Here is a 15,873-nt window from a genome sequence, read left to right as displayed (position 1 = left end):
CCTGCGACGCTCTTCGGTGGATTGCGGACCAGGCCATATGTGAAAAGAGCCTAACACCTCGTATTAGAAAGCCCACATGCCTTCTTTTTGCTCATGGCGTGATCTGCGAATCAAAAAAGGCGTTTCATTTCTTCGACATATACATATTGTGGTCTCATTTGGATGTTAATTTCGTCACTGCAGTAGAACCTCCACTCTTTCTTTCCACATGAAGCTACTGAAGGTCTCCAGTAGCTGTTTCTTCAAGGCCTCCTATGCCGGGAGGGAAAGCTCGTGGTTTTTAAACCCCATTCTGGCTGGGCCGTCCAATGCAAAGTAAATGTTTCGAAGCTTCTCATTGTTGTCCCAGGCTTCCATATGTGAGGGGAACCAGCAAGGCACTCGCACGCATTCTTGGAGAACATGGAATATACGTGGCCCACAAACCTGTTTCGACAATAAGCCGCTTCTTACCACGACCGAAAGACCCCGTCCCCAGAGAAAAACAACCAGGTGTCGTTTACAAAATCCCATGCTCAAAGTGCCCGGCTCCGTACATAGGCCAAACAAAAAACCTCCACCAAACAATAAAAGGCAGCACAAAAATGACATCCGGCTAATGAATTCAGAATCCAACCCCCTCGCCGAACACTGCGAGCGCGCCGACCACCGGATAGCCTTCGAGGAGGTGAGCATCTTAGTTGTGGAGCCAAACCTGTTCAAGAGGCGACATGTGGAGTCATGGCACATCCGGCTCACAAAGGAGGCGATGAATAGGACTCCAGGGACGCTCCCCACCGCGTATGTTAATGGGCTGCGCCACGTGCTAACAAAGGGAGGGCGAAGGCAGCAACCCGCTGCTGTTGCTGGCACACTTCAGTCACCCCTGAAGAAGGGACCGAGTTGGTCCCAAAACGTTGGGTAAAGTTAAAAATATTGGTTGGCGTCAGTTTTCTCTAAACTATCTCAAGAACTCAACCAGACGGACTTCTGTCAAAGACGTTTTCGTGCAAAGTTCCCGGAAGAGGTTTGACCTTTCCCGTATTTCTGCTGGGTAGCGATGACTCACCCCCTCTGCCCTTGTGTGGAGGGCAAAAAAAACACTCAATGGGCATTCCTTTTCCACGAACCCAGACACGGCGAACAATCCATAGCGGCGCGAACTTCACTTCAACATTTATAACAAATATAAAACATCATTATGTTTTGTGCTACCAGGGATGTTTGTAATGTTGTTTTATAGTTCTGACTAAAACATTATAACATCTAAAACACAATAAGAGCAATGTTTAGTTTGAATGTTAAGCTGATATTTACGATATAACATTTTTTTTTATTTTAGCTTTGTAGTAACATTTATACCATAGCATTAACACATTGTTTCCTTAGAATGACAACCTAATATTTATGATTCAACATATAACAATATTTTTAACTTTCTAAATACTAGTAAAACTAAATATGTCATTTTTAAGCCAATCAATAAAAAGGACTCGTACGCAATGAATATAAAGTTTGAAGACACCCTGCTCAGCCAAGTAAGTGAACAAAAATTTCTGGGAATTTGGTTCTCTGAGGATCTTTCGTGGACATGTCATACCCTTAAGCTCTCCAATGATCTCTCCAGAGTGGTGGGTAGCATATGTAGAATACAGAATCTATTGCCGACGTGGCTAAAAATGAAATTGTATCACTCTTTATTCTACTCCAGGTTATGTTATGGCATCTTAACGTGGGGTACAACGACATTATCTAATTACAACAGGTTATTGGTCCTGCAAAAAGAATGTTAAGAATGTTTGAAAACTTCCACGGAAACATCAGAAGCTTACCCACACAACCTCTTTTCATAAAATATGCTATGCTCCGGGCCGACCAGGTATACTAATTCAAACTACTACTATGGATTCATAAACACAAACTTTATCCTACGTCCCCAGGTAATTCATCTCGCTATTCAATCCGAAATCCTACACTTAGGCTGCCAGCTATAAGAACAAACTACGGGCGACAAACGTTAAACTTCCCAGCAATTAAGATGTTGAACAGAACAAATATCAGTGTTGATCTCAACAAAAGATTTGCTGTTTTCAAAAAAGAATGCAAAAATGTTTTCGTTTCTGGCAGTATTTTCTTTGCTTTGCGAAGACAGTGTGTGATTTCGTGTGCGTGTAGTTTTCTATCAAGAATAAACGCAAGACAATAAAATATATTCTGTGCGTTCCTTTGTTCTTTTCTGTCAAATGAGACGTTTTTTTTTGTTTTATTTTTCGTTCCTGGTGCAATAGCTTTGCCACTTCCGTTGTCTGCTTTTTTGTTTTGTTTTTGTTTTCTAAAAAAAAGATCATTTTGTACAACATAAGTTCTAATCAGTGAATGTGCATTTGCATATGTGTTTTTCATGTGATTTTGTTTGTTTACTTTCCTTTTCTGATCACCCAAAATTTGTTTGGCTCACAATATGCAATGCTGCTTGCCGAACTGTAGTAATTCATTTTTTGTGTGATGGATTTGTATTGAGGGGCCGAGGCCCTGTCAGGTGTTGTTACGCCTTTAGCTTCGGCCCCCCTTAGACATGTTCTAAGAAACAAATAAAGGAAAAAAAAGATAATGTTCCAGTTTAATATTACTGCAACTGACATAATTTTATAACGTTATTTTAATGTTCGATGCCACCTGGGTACAAGCAGAAAATCTTGGCACCTCATGAAACAGTCTAACATAACTAAATACCATATATACGACAGCATGTTTCAGTTCTAGTCAAATTTTTGGACCACATTTACAGCTCTATGCAGTATGAGCAGGCACGGGAAAAGCCATTTATATGGCTCGACCTTGTCGTGGCATAAGTGATGCGACATCTATAATTAGGCAATTAAAACAGTTCACACGAATGCCTGTGCAGTACGTTAATAGGCATTTTCGCCATTTCCGCATTCTATATTAAAATAAAACAGGCCTACAGCACAGGTCAGTAGAAATCATGAAAATTCACTTGCCCCTTTGAGGTGCCATTTACCATTGCAATACAAAAACATTTTTTGCTGTGTAATATAGCTTATATATACCAATTCCTTAGTTTTCAAACAGAAGGCACCAGTGGGTTGTGTTTTACATGCACATACAAAATTTCTTACAAAGCACCAAAATAATAAACTAAAATTAAAACACCAGGATTTGTGTAGTCAACACTGCAGTACTTGTCGAATCCTTTTGTGTTTCGAAGATGCACATGATGGAAGAAATCCAGGAAGAAAAAAATATATTAGTACTGGTGGCAAAATCTGTCAACAAGAAAATGGCACAACACATGCTGCCAAGTTCATTCTTTAGCTGATTATTTTATGGCGTAAGCCTTACTTGCCCCATTGAGCAAAAACCCGTCTGTGTGTGTTAACAATCAATGGCATCCACAAAAAGATGGCATCCTCATGTAACCTACCAGGTGGCGGTTAAATTAACGATGCCTTGCGAGGTTGCTCGGGACAACCTGAATCGCACAAGTCCCACCAGTGGCAGCACCTGCCATCTCGGGGCAGTGGTGCACCGCTTAATCGCTGCCACACTGCGCCAGTGGGGCATACGAGGACTCCCAGGGATCTATGAATGTTAAGTAGAGAAAGACGAATTCTGCATATATAGGCACTAACCCATTAATTACCACGTCATGTCCTTAAGGCCGAGCGCGGCCCATGGTATGACGACGGCTACGTAGAGCCATGCACAGGTTAATTGCCAGCTGCGTTGCATCAGGTTGCATCACGTCACAACATGTGGTAAGTGCATTCACAAAGTGAGTGGGCAGGCTTAAGTCTTCGTACATGTAAGCAGTCTGAAGTGCCTCTGCCAACTTTTTCGTGCATTCACTAGTTGGCATAAAAAGGTATATTTCAGATGTCGTGGATGCTAAATTTGCTTGAAGCAAAGAAATTGGTGCTAGCCAGAGCACACTCTAGGAAATGCTGAGAGTTCACAGTGTACACGATTACGTACAAAACACCTTAAAGGGTTAATACACAAAGCAGTGTTGTTCCAATGGATCACAGTTTGCTATTAACAGTCCTAAAGTGACTTCATGCACTTTTTTTCTCTTTTCATGACAGACATTGATAGTACGCTTTCACATGCAAAGTGTGTCAGCAATGAAGTGATGCAGTTTCTATGCATATTTATGTAGAAGATCCAAACAACAAAGTGAACCACAGTTTCACTTTTTATTTACAAACACATCACAGTGTACACCAAAAGAGCTCATCATGTGGAAAGCTAAAAAATAGTTCAGTCTGGGAGACTAGGTCATAAGGAGCAGTAAACCCCAAAATGTGTGACACAGAGAGGAACAGCCATTCCTTGCAGGCAACAGAAAAGAAAGTTTCACAAGTGGCATGGGCTTTGTCTCAAGGAAAAAACAAGAATGCTCAACACCCTTTACAAATGCTGAATTCTGAAAGATTTAAACAAGACTATAAACAGAAGCACAGTAGTGCGTTGCACTGGCAGCAAGCAAAAAAAAAAAAAAAACTTCCACAGAACACAGAATTATACCTGCACATTTCATAGAAGATGCAGCTTTTAGAAATCCAAATGCAACTTTCCAGTGCTCAGTAAATGCTGCCAAAATGAGAGAACACACAAATACAATCAAATTATACAAAGGGCCGAAAATGCCAACCCAAAGAAATGTACCTGAAATAGCAACACCAAAAGTGGCAGTAGGCTTGCTTCAAGTTGTAAAGCATGACAATGTGCAAAAAAAAAAGCAAGTGGCATGAGTGAATGCAACTTACACTACCAGCTGTACTTGCTACATCTCTTACAATGAACTGTAATGGAGCATCGGTTCTAACCAACTCAATAACATTTGCCCAATAAAATGCTGCCTGTGGACCAAACGTGTAATTTCATCCAAGATACAGATCACAATGTAGCATGCGCAGGTACAGGTGTACCCAGGCATTTCTTCTTAGTCTACATACCCCTCACGTAAAGCTCGTTTCAGGAAATGGTGGAATGTGGGCAGTGGTCAACGCATACGGAACAATGTCATCTTTGCTATGCAGAAAAGAAAAAGAAAAATCCAATCTGCTGCATGCATGACCCGTCACTTTGGTGGAGAAAAAAAGAATACAGCATCGTAAAAAATGCTGTGACTAGAGCACTGTCCTTGTTTCAGCCAACAGTTAGGTGCATTCTTCATTATTTGCTGCACTTCCTTCACAGCACCACTCAGGCTTAGTTCCAGATGACACCTGCTCCCAGTAAATCATGCACTACTTGCACCCGACATCTTATGCAACCCACTTACAGAAAGGCACAAAAATGCAAGGTGTTATGCTGGAAGTGCTGGTACAGCTAAATCCATACAATTGACCAAATTGACATTCTTCTCACTGATTCCAGCACTGCAATGCCTAGTGATAGTAGTGAAAAGCACTGCAAATTGCTCATCCACTTCCCCTACACGCAGGACGCGATTCAGTGTTGCTCAAGCAAGCAATACGTGGTCTGTGGAAGAAAGCAGTGCAATTTGGTGCATTGGATGAATTCCCCTTCCAGATTTAACATATTTTGTGCCTCTATGTCAGAGCGGTGCAATGTCGCACCTTTGATCCACCACACCCATTCACATCCCTTCCAAAGCAAGGTTCCAGCGAGTGTGGCGCCTACCTCCTTCGATGTTTCCCACACACAGGCTTCAATGCACCGCAGAAACATTCTCCTTAGTAAGGCACACGCAGTGCTTTTTCTTTTCACTCAAGATACCCGACCCCCGAGGTTGCATCAAAGCTTATTCGAGGAACCACTGCAATAACAACCATGTGCAAGACCTGGTTATGTTAAGCATGCAAAAGAAGGGTCAGCAAAAGCCTTGCTTCCCGAGTACAACAGGTTCAAACAGACAAAGGTGTGTCAAATTGGGGTCCTCAAGCCGCACCAACATGACCTGCCTCCACCACCTGTTCAAAAAGCAGACGGCAGCACAGTCTGTGGAAGCAAGTTCGGCACATTCCCAGCAAATCATGGCGACACCTAGGAAATGCTTGTCGCACATTTTCTCCTCCCCCATTGGCACACAGACACAAAAGCAAATAATGTCTCTTGACGGTATAAGTGCACCGAGAAGAAGGAAGATGACGATATGGGTCCCTTTGTTCTGTCCAGCCAAACAAATGAGCCCTCACTGAAATGATAGGAGAGATGTGCAAGGAACACACACTCGAGTCCCTTTCACGTGGAAATGGAAGCCTTGCCTGCAAAGCAAACACACCGCATGTGACTGACAGGGTTCAGCTTAGTCGGGTCAGTCTTGCCACCACACCAAACATCAGCCATTGTGTTCATGTTCAGTCGGGAGGGTCACACTGACTTTGAACTGTGGAGGCAATGGGTGCTACGGAAGTTGTCTTCCAAGCTGCTCAGTCACTGATGATTTGTGCACATCTCAGATGCGTACGTGGGGATCAAAGAGAAGCGAGCACCCCAGGAAGCTACGTCTTGACGGCTTTCTGTGAAGAGTGGTTTGTGGTGGGTGATGAGTGCTCTTCGTGGAGAAGTTCCTGCTTCAGCACCATGAATGCATCAAGACGAGCCTGGCCATATTCCTGCGAGCACAAAAAAAGGGAGGGACGACAATGACTGTCTCAGATGTTCCATATCACACTCTGCTCAGCAGAAAAAATAAAAGGCGCCAACAATAACTGCACTTTACTTCCACTGAAAATCCAATACAGCACACACTTGCACCACATGACAAAGATGGTACACTGTCATCTGCCAGCTGACAAACACACAGCAATGCTCTGTTCTTGCACAGTGAGCATACAATCCTGGAGTGAAAACACTTTCTAGTGCGCTAGCACTTATAGGGGCTACTGCTCGCATTCAGCCATTGTGTGTGTGTCTGTCTAAAGCCTGCCCACCGTGTCAAGCTGCAGCTTAATTAATTGTGAGAGGCTTCTCGGGAAGAGACACCTGGGTCGCAACACAAGTCCCACCAATGGCAGCACCTCTCATAGAACGGCAGTAGTGCATCGCTTGAACGCTGCACCATTGTGCCAGGAGTGCTAGGAAGACTCCCGGGGATTTAAGAATGTGGAGAAGGACCAATTCCGCATATATGGACATTAACTCAGTATTGCTATCTGAACAACTGCCATCCGTGAACAGTGGATCCGGACGAAGTGAAAACCGAACTGCTAGCGCACCTAATTTGCAGTTGGTCTAACTACGCAAATCGACCAACATTTTTTTTTCTGTTACAACAGTGTTGCCACTGCCACCACGATACCGTAAGTAGCAGTATATTTCTCTTACACTGCTAATGGTGTGAAGATTGAAGACGCATCATAAAAAGGCAAACAGCACTAGCAGCCAGCGTTCGTGGTGTATCCCAACAAAAAGCGTATGATGGCTCCTTTTAACAGCAGCAAGAAAGATGGGATACACGCTATCTCCTGATGCATAGTTCTTTTCACATGTTTGTTTGTCTTTTTTCTCATTTTCTCACCTTAAAAGAACAAAGGTAGTACTGTGCAGCTCCAGATATTTTACTTCTAGATATTTTGTTGCAGTTCATGCTATGCACTAAGAGGAACTTTGTCCAATTCCACAAGGGGGTCAAATGTGCCATAAAAGCCGATATGTTATAGTATTGAAAACGAGTCTAATTGCAAGCACGCTGCATTCTGAAGGACTCAAACAATTAGCATCGGAGATTGGTGCAAGCAGTAGGACAACGACTTGCTGGCACAAAAGCAGCAAGCCCTGGCTTCTGCCTGAATTAATGTACTATCGGCATAAAACATTGGTGGAATGCTGAATCTGCAAAAAGCACGACTCCCTGTGCGTCCTAGGCAGGCATCCCAGAAATGGGTGCGTATTGTTTTAAAATACTTTCGGCCAGCCCTAAACTACCAAGTGTCATTGTGGTAGGCCTACACTTGGGCGCAATTTTCTGCGATGCTGCTGTGGAAGCTATGAGCATAAGGCGACAGGTTCCACAAGCACGCTGTTCTGATGCGCTCATGCTCCAGGTACTGTAACCTCATGCTAGTAGCTTCTACTGCAGAGCCACAGAAAGTTCTCCCAGGGTAAAGTTGATGACCTTCTTCCTTCATCTGCATTTTTTGTGCACGGTGTTTCATTATGATTCATTATGATGATCACAACAAGCAGTTCCGATTCCAATGTCGTTATGCCAGCTTGTTCCTTATCCAACTTTTCTGGATCCTTCCCGCATCTTGTTTTACACAAGGCAATCCAAATTTGCAAATAGCAAATTGAATATTCACCTATTCGATTCGCCAAAACAAATTGCATTGTGCGTGTTCAAAATGACTCAGAACGAATCATATATGTTCTCATATTTTCAAATCCTTTTCAAATAATTAGCATGAAGTTTGAATAAGGCACGCCGTAGTGTTCTTCGACGAGTGTTCCAAAAACGGGCCCACTCTGGTGCCGCACGGCATGCTGCCACAGTTGGTCTGTGTGCGATGGCGGGTTCAGGGTCGCGACGTGGTCCATTTAAGCCATGGCGTTCATAATGCTCATACATGACCTCCAAGATTAGGAGGAACAGCAGGGCTCATGCAAATTCAGCAAACCCTGCTTTGGAGGCCATGGCTGTCACCATCAGTAGCAAACACTAATTTTCCTATTCGTATGATATGACAGTAATAGAATTAACATTCTGACAATGTTGTGCACCCCTAATAGAGGTCACTTTCACTTCTTTGGCAGTAATTCCACAATTTACTGCACTGTACCGCAGCACCATCTCTAATGCTTTGCAGTTTAAAACAACTATATTCGTTTTGTTCGAATATATTTGCACAAGTGCTAAATCTTTGTGAAAACATTTGATTCGTATCTGATTTGGTTCTGTAACTGATCTATTTGTATTTGATTCAGTTTTTAGCAACGCTATTCGTATTCGATACGGCAGCAAGGCTACACCATTCCCACTCTGTTCAGTTTTGTGGAAGTACTATTCCCGCATCCCTAGCTGCAACAAGTGAGCTGGCATACCCAGTAGCCAAACTTGATCTTCGACGTGTGGGCATTGAAGATGCTCCATAGTGTCCAGAAGAGATGTGAAGCCAATGTGAAGACGCGCGCCTCTCGCAGCACATAGTCTGCCGAGTACAGCTTCGATGTCGGCTGGGCATGATCCTGGGTGAGTGTCTGGCACATGGTGTACGTGGACAGGTACCGGTCAATGAAGAGCCGCTGTAAAGCAAACACAGCAATGAATATTGAGGTTCGCGGTGCTCGTGAAAAACAAAAAAAGCAAAAAACAAAATAGCCAACAGGCAAAACTAAGCGACACAAAGCAACAGAAGTGGAAAGTACAGTAAAACCTTGTTGATGCTTTTTTTCTTAATTCCGGAGAAAAATGCGTTACCCGGGAAAACGTATGATCCAAACCGCCTGATTATGAGAAATGTAACTGTTGAATGAGGTAAAAACACATTTATAGCAATTACACTTCATAAAACTGTTGTTTGGAATTTCCTGGCACAGGAGATGAACAGATCCTATTCCAGAGCTCGCTGAATTCAGTACTCCGCGTTTGCGCTTTTTAGCGCGGAAGGAAATTCGTAACGCATCCGGTCCGTCGAAGGCAGTGAGGAAAGTAACCAAAATCTCTTCCTTGTCATATTCGAATGCTTCGCCCCTTTGCACCCAAGTGCTGTGGGAAAGCCACCGCGGCTACTGACTGTCCCAGTGTTTCTGCTTTTTAAGCTGCATTTCCCAGTCACGGCCCGCTCGCATATAACCGCATCGCTTCCTTTTCCTTATGCACCGCGAACAAACCTCAGCGTATCTCCTCTTCATATCGCGTCGCCGCAGAAACGGCCGTCACGAATGCTAGTGCCGTGTTTTTATCTTTTTTTGTTCTTGAGGGTGGTGATCCTTCGCCTCGTTGCATCGAGGCACTGCAGAGAAGCCACCACGGCGGGTTACTACCGCAAAAAACGTCGCGTGCCCTCTCGTTCGGACCACTTGTATACGGCCACAATTTGTCGAAATTTTAAACATAGTAGCCGGGAAATAGTGTTTTCCAGGAACGTATTAACCCGGAAAAATATGGTTGACTCCATGGGACATTTTTGATGTCCGCGATTTTGAGCGTACGAACCGGGAAATCACATGAACCTGGGGACATATCAACGAGGTTTTACTGTATTTAACAGTGCACCATCGTGAGCTTGCTTTTAGTGCCCGCAAAACGTTATCATAAATGCAAGGAAGCCAACTCTTAATGAAATAGTGCAGAGACTTGACAGTGTTTGGTTTGGTTTATGGAATTATGTCCCAAAGCAACTCGGGCTGTGAGGAATGTGGTAGTGGAGGGTTCCGGATGATTCCGGCCACATGGGGTTCTTTAATGTGCACTGACACCAGACTGTATACGGGCCTCGAGCATTTTGCCTCCATCGAAACGAGATTGCTGCAGCCAGGATCAAACCTGTGCCTTTTGGGTCATAAGTCGAGCACCATAACCACTCAGCCTTTGCGACTGCTTATGCACAGTGTGCGAAGATAACACATGTAAAATATCACATCCCTTGATAGTGTTCAGCTACTAATCAAAAGCTATTAATTAATCCATTCAAACCTCGTTACAACGAACACGGATATTACGGATTATTGGCTATATCGAACTGTTCCTAAATATTTTCAACAAACACATGCATTTCTTACTCTATATATCAAACGCGGCTTGCCATAGAATGAATACATCGAACTGCCCAGCACCAATCTGTGCCCAGTTGGATGGCAGGTGGCACCAGTCACTACATGGGCGACTTGTGGTGGAGCGGCAAGTGTCTGCACCACAGCTCACGCTTTACCTCGCTTTGCCAACAGCACACCAAAGATATAGCGGCGAGAAAAGCAGATAGACAGGCAGTCGGCACCCGTTTGCGCCTCTCACACCCGGCGATAGTACCCGGGACCAGCGACACGGCCGGTTGTTGTAGCTTCGAACAGCCATTCTCTGCTCAAGTCGACTACCACGGATGGAGGCGGTGAAGACATGAATAGCTTTAGTCCCAGTGTCCGAGTTTTTACGCGACACCATTGTAATGCGAGGAAGCCACCTTGGCTGGCATTTGACTGCCGCCACATGAGACACTTAATTAGCATTTGCTGCTCATTTTTTTTGCGGCCTCCACAATCGCCGCGAGCGGCTTCGAAACAGTGCTGAAGCTACGGAGAAGGTCTCTAGCTGCCGTGCTTTCGCTGAATAAATTTAGCTTCTCCTTCGAGAGTTTTTTGGTGACATCTTATGCTACAAATTACCGAACTATTTTACGATTTTTACCAGTTCGCTATAACGAGGTTTCACTGTATCACTGGTAGACACCATGTTCCCCTAGTGAGTGCAGCGCGGCGACCCAGTAAGTCATATGACGCAGCCCCCAGAATCTCCAAACAAGTAGAATGGTTGCTGTTGGTCAGCAAGTGTCACACTAACCTGGTGTTCTACGGATGGATAGTCTTCAGGCAGGGCCTTGAAGTAGGGATGCTCAGGATATGAGTAGTCGTACATCCACTCACAGAAGTGGTTCGCTATGTCAAACCCCCTACAGCCACACAGAGACAAGTGGAAAAAGAAAAGAAAGATAAAGCTTGTAACGCACACCAGCTTATCACCCGTGCACCCAAGTGAGTGGTGACTGCATAGTAAACAACTTACCTGTAATTGTAAGCACAGTACTCATAATCGATGAACACCATGTTCTCCTCCTTGGGGCCTGGACCATCCATGAAGAGAATGTTGCCTGCAAGAAAGTTACAGCACTCAACCTGCATGCCAAACACTAGCAGTGTTGAACAACCAGTAGAGCGCAGCCGACTACATCCTGAAGGGTCACAAGACCTGTCGGAAGGTTGCAGTGGAACAGCAGCAAGTGGCACTGGACAGCACTATGGCACATTGTTAAGTTAGCCACGCACGATGCTTTCAGAACAGAGGCTGCTGTAGATATTCCATTGAGATGGGCACTGCTTCCACTAGGAGAGGCACACAAGTCACAATCCTTAAAATCTGTTATTCCGGAGGTTTTGAAAAAATATGCCTCTCCTCTTGGCCATACTGGCACAGTGGAAGTTACACAGGCAACCTTCCGGAGATGTGCAACCAATCGATGCAGTTTCATACCGTGCCTTTTTTTTTCTTTTTAGATGCCAAACTTGCTCATGCATTACCCTTTCTTCTCAATGCAACGAAGCATAGTGATGGTAGTGTTAGGAAAAATGCCAATGTAAGCCATGAAGGGTGGGGCAAAGGACTACAAGATACTCAAAAAAATGGCCCGTGGTTTAGCACTGCTAAGCACTAAATATTATGCGAGAGCATGGTGGGCCACCCAAATTTCAGGGGGTGGGCCAAGCCCATTCTGGAAATGTGTCAGGTCGGTCAACTCAATTTTCCAATATTTCAAGGGTGGGCCAAGCCCACTTTAAGTATGTCCCAGGTTGGTTCCTAATATGGGTCCATTCAATTTTCAAAATTTTGGGGGCGTGGCACCCAAACTAGCCACACAAATATTAGAGGTGGGCCAAGCCAATTTTGGGGATGTCCAGGTTGGTTCGGAACATGGGTCAACTCAATTTTCAAGGGTGAGCAAACCCCATTTCTGAAGGTGGGCCAATTTCATTTTGAGACTAGGTCATGCCTGTATTCCACCCAAGCACACCCGGATTCACCGGCAGTCCAATTCAGCCAAGGTCATTCCAAGGGGGAATTCCAGGTTTCCTAACCATATTTGGAACATGCCTCATGTGACATACCATGTGTTGCCATCCTTACCGTGCAGGGCCATCCCCAAATTGAGCTTTGTTTGGCGTCTCACATGTCTTTTAATCGGCCAAATTGCCTCTCTGAATTGAGTCATGTGACCAGTCAGGAGGCTTCACTCATCCAACGGCTTTCACCGAGAATGCAGCTAGAAGTGCTTTCATACTAAAAATGCTGACAAGGAGCACATGAAGGTTTAGGACTGCCACATATACTACAATGCTTGTACAATAAGCTCACAACACTAAGCATTATTGCATGAAATTTCCTACAGGATTGTAGAAACTATAGTATGTGTTCATTTCCAGTGTTACTCGACATAAAAACTTCACTGGTGGCACTTTCTTTTTTGCTGATGCCCATCAATGAATGGGCAGAATCAAACTGACATCACTACCACAGGGTAAGAGCGGCTTACCTTCTTGAAGGTCGTTGTGACAGAACACAATTGGGGACTCTGTCTTTGCAAGGAACCCCCTGCAAACAGACACCATATGAAATGAATGTGAAAGTCAGTGGCATAAAATTTCAAAAAGAATTATAAACTATATATGGCATGGGTTTTTGTGCCATTGGCTATAATACACAGCACTTTTTTTTTTGCAATTCATTACAAGCTGAGGTGTCCCAAAGCTCAAAGACGCACGAGACATACTCCATCTCATAACTTCCTTGCGCAGCTATAGAAGGTAGAGACCTCCTCAGCAAATCGAGAGAGCATGTCAAATGTGTTCTTCCGTGGAGATGCGTCGTCTGCTCATGATGTACGCAGATATGGTTAGAAAAGAGCCTAAATCAACGCTGTCTATACACCCTAAGCGTAGGCATGCTTACGTTTGCTAAAAACAAGCATATTGCGGTATGTTAAACCATTTGTCCCATTCGCATTTTTAGTTCAGCGTATGCAAAGGACGCAACGCAAGCTCAGCCCAATGGTGCATCTGGTTGTTAGAACGGGAGCCATTTTTGTCAAACCGACGCTCCTCTTAGGACTACAAGTGGCAGAATCATCACTCTAAATAAAAAGTAAAGCGAATTTATCACTCATATGTTTTGTTATAGGAGAGATAAAACGAAGCAAAAGCCCAGTGGCCCATTTACGGCCAGTGAACATACTGAAAATGGCAGTAACAATGACGAATTAAGTCAGAAGCAACGAGTCCTGCTTTAAAGGGGACTGCCATTTTGAAAACTATGTTTGAACGCATGCAAGAGTCGCGTATGTTAAACTCTGGAAAATTGCGAGCGTATGTTAAGGCTCGATGCGAAATAGCGTTTGGCACATGCGCACTTTAAAGCACGTTATCCCAAATACCCATATGCCTATTTTATACTGGCATTACATTCTGCAGTGTCAGAACGTCGCCTGTGCACTCACTGCAGCTTTCTTAGTGTTGCGAGGAACTACTGAGATGTTGTGTGCCTCCCACAACTAACCTAGAGCAGAACATGCCTGTCTTACGACACAGGCAAACAAATGCTTAAAAGATCAAATAAGATGCTTTAGTCAATCAGCTTCTGTGGAGTCTGTGCTAAATCAACACAGTCCAGACAATATTCTGTGTTCAACCTGTGTTGTTTTGTGCACCATGCCCTTTGAATGCATCGGTGTGAAAAACACCAAGCTGAATGGTGACTTGAATTGTGATGTTAATGCAAACTCTTCAGTAGAGTACACAGACATCTATGTGGATACTGTTCTCGAAAGCTAACAAACTTTTTATCACACAGCGACAATTCTGACAAGGCACTACTAACACCTGGACACAAAGTTTCGCATGGATTACGTTAGCCAATCAAACGAGCCAAGGTTAACCGAGGCCCCGTACCTCCGGACCATGACCGGATAGAAGGGCCACGCGGTAAAAGCTACTACTTACTTCAGCCAGCTGACCTCGGCGGCAAGGTCAAAGGTGAGCAGCTTGACGGCCATGTTCTGGTTCTTGATGGGCACCGTGTCCACCTTGATGGAACGCGCATACTTCAGCCACCTGTGCATGCAACATGCAACGTGCCACAGATTTGCCATCAGCACTCTTGCAACTTTCAAGCAGCAAATGGAACTCTTTCTGCACCCTTCCATTCTCACCCCTTCAAATCTAAAATTAAAAAATTTAAAAAAATGAAAAGGTTCATTTTTCTGTCTCATACTTGTTTGCTTGTGAGCTTGCTAGCAAAACGTTGGATGCCTTCTGGCTACCAAGGCCAGGAATGGTACATTACACAAACCGGGCACTCCAAAGCAGCCCTTTACCATGACGGAAGCAAAAACAACATAAAAGCCCCATTGTGATTCCATGTAGATGGACAGATTACAATACAAATCCAAGTATAAATTGAACATGTCAACCATCTGCATAAGCAGAGGAATACACGCAAGTAACAACAAAGTGAAAAATAAAATTGCAGTCTCAAACCAAGACAGAGGCAGGTAGGTGCAGAGAAAGAAAGCATGCACTATATTCACGAGAGGAGTCAACACACGACGTGAAGTCGCCTACAAGTAAATGACTACATGTTGTAGTTGCTTCTTCTAGACCCCTCTTCTTATGGAACAAAAAAGGAAATGGTGTGCCTTCGTTCCAGTTCCTTGAATTAGCGTAGTCCTATCAATGTTTCCTACATGTGTCTTGAAATTCTGTTTGCTCCTACTTTTAACCCTTAGTCTGCAGGTAACATCCAATTTTAACCGATTCTTTTGGCCCAAACAAGTTTTTAAAAGTCAGTAAATACAACTCCTGCATGCACGCACGCACGCACACACACACACACACACACAAAATTATAATGAAAATGCACGTGTGGTATGTTGTTTGCCATCCTAAACCAAAACATGGGCTATGAGGGACACCACAGCTCCACCATGGACAAGTGCGCATGGTATTGTAGTCGTGGACAAATGTTTACGGCTTGCGTATGTACAGAAAAAAACTTATTTCTACACTGCCCTGCTAGCCAGCCAGTTGGCATTCATTCGAGCAGATAAACCACACATGTGCCCTCAATCTGCTGTGCATTTCACTGACCTGCTTTGCCTGACCTTGCAGAAAAAGGGGGAATGAAGCCATCAGTTGGTAAAA

At 44.1% G+C, this 15,873-nt stretch overlaps 1 protein-coding gene across 4 annotated transcripts in view; it reads right to left on the bottom strand.

The window, feature by feature from the left end:
* Positions 1-4,177: 4,177 nt before the first annotated feature.
* The window catches only part of LOC144128413 (choline/ethanolamine kinase), a 134,793-nt gene continuing 123,097 nt past the window's right edge, over positions 4,178-15,873 (bottom strand). For all 4 annotated transcript variants that reach the window (XM_077661798.1, XM_077661795.1, XM_077661796.1 and 1 more), the window contains exons 5-10: positions 14,674-14,784; positions 13,212-13,270; positions 11,690-11,774; positions 11,468-11,576; positions 9,013-9,213; positions 4,178-6,584 (exon numbers count right to left, since the gene is read on the bottom strand). In XM_077661798.1, coding sequence (XP_077517924.1) covers positions 6,471-6,584; positions 9,013-9,213; positions 11,468-11,576; positions 11,690-11,774; positions 13,212-13,270; positions 14,674-14,784 — 679 coding nt within the window. In that variant the 3' untranslated portion in view covers positions 4,178-6,470. The remainder of the gene's footprint in view (positions 6,585-9,012; positions 9,214-11,467; positions 11,577-11,689; positions 11,775-13,211; positions 13,271-14,673; positions 14,785-15,873) is intronic.

Source organism: Amblyomma americanum, chromosome 4 (assembly GCF_052857255.1).
Source record: "Amblyomma americanum isolate KBUSLIRL-KWMA chromosome 4, ASM5285725v1, whole genome shotgun sequence".
NCBI lineage: Eukaryota > Metazoa > Arthropoda > Arachnida > Ixodida > Ixodidae > Amblyomma > Amblyomma americanum.
The sequence above is the reverse complement of the archived record's forward strand: the minus strand, read 5'-3'. Positions and strand labels throughout refer to the sequence as shown.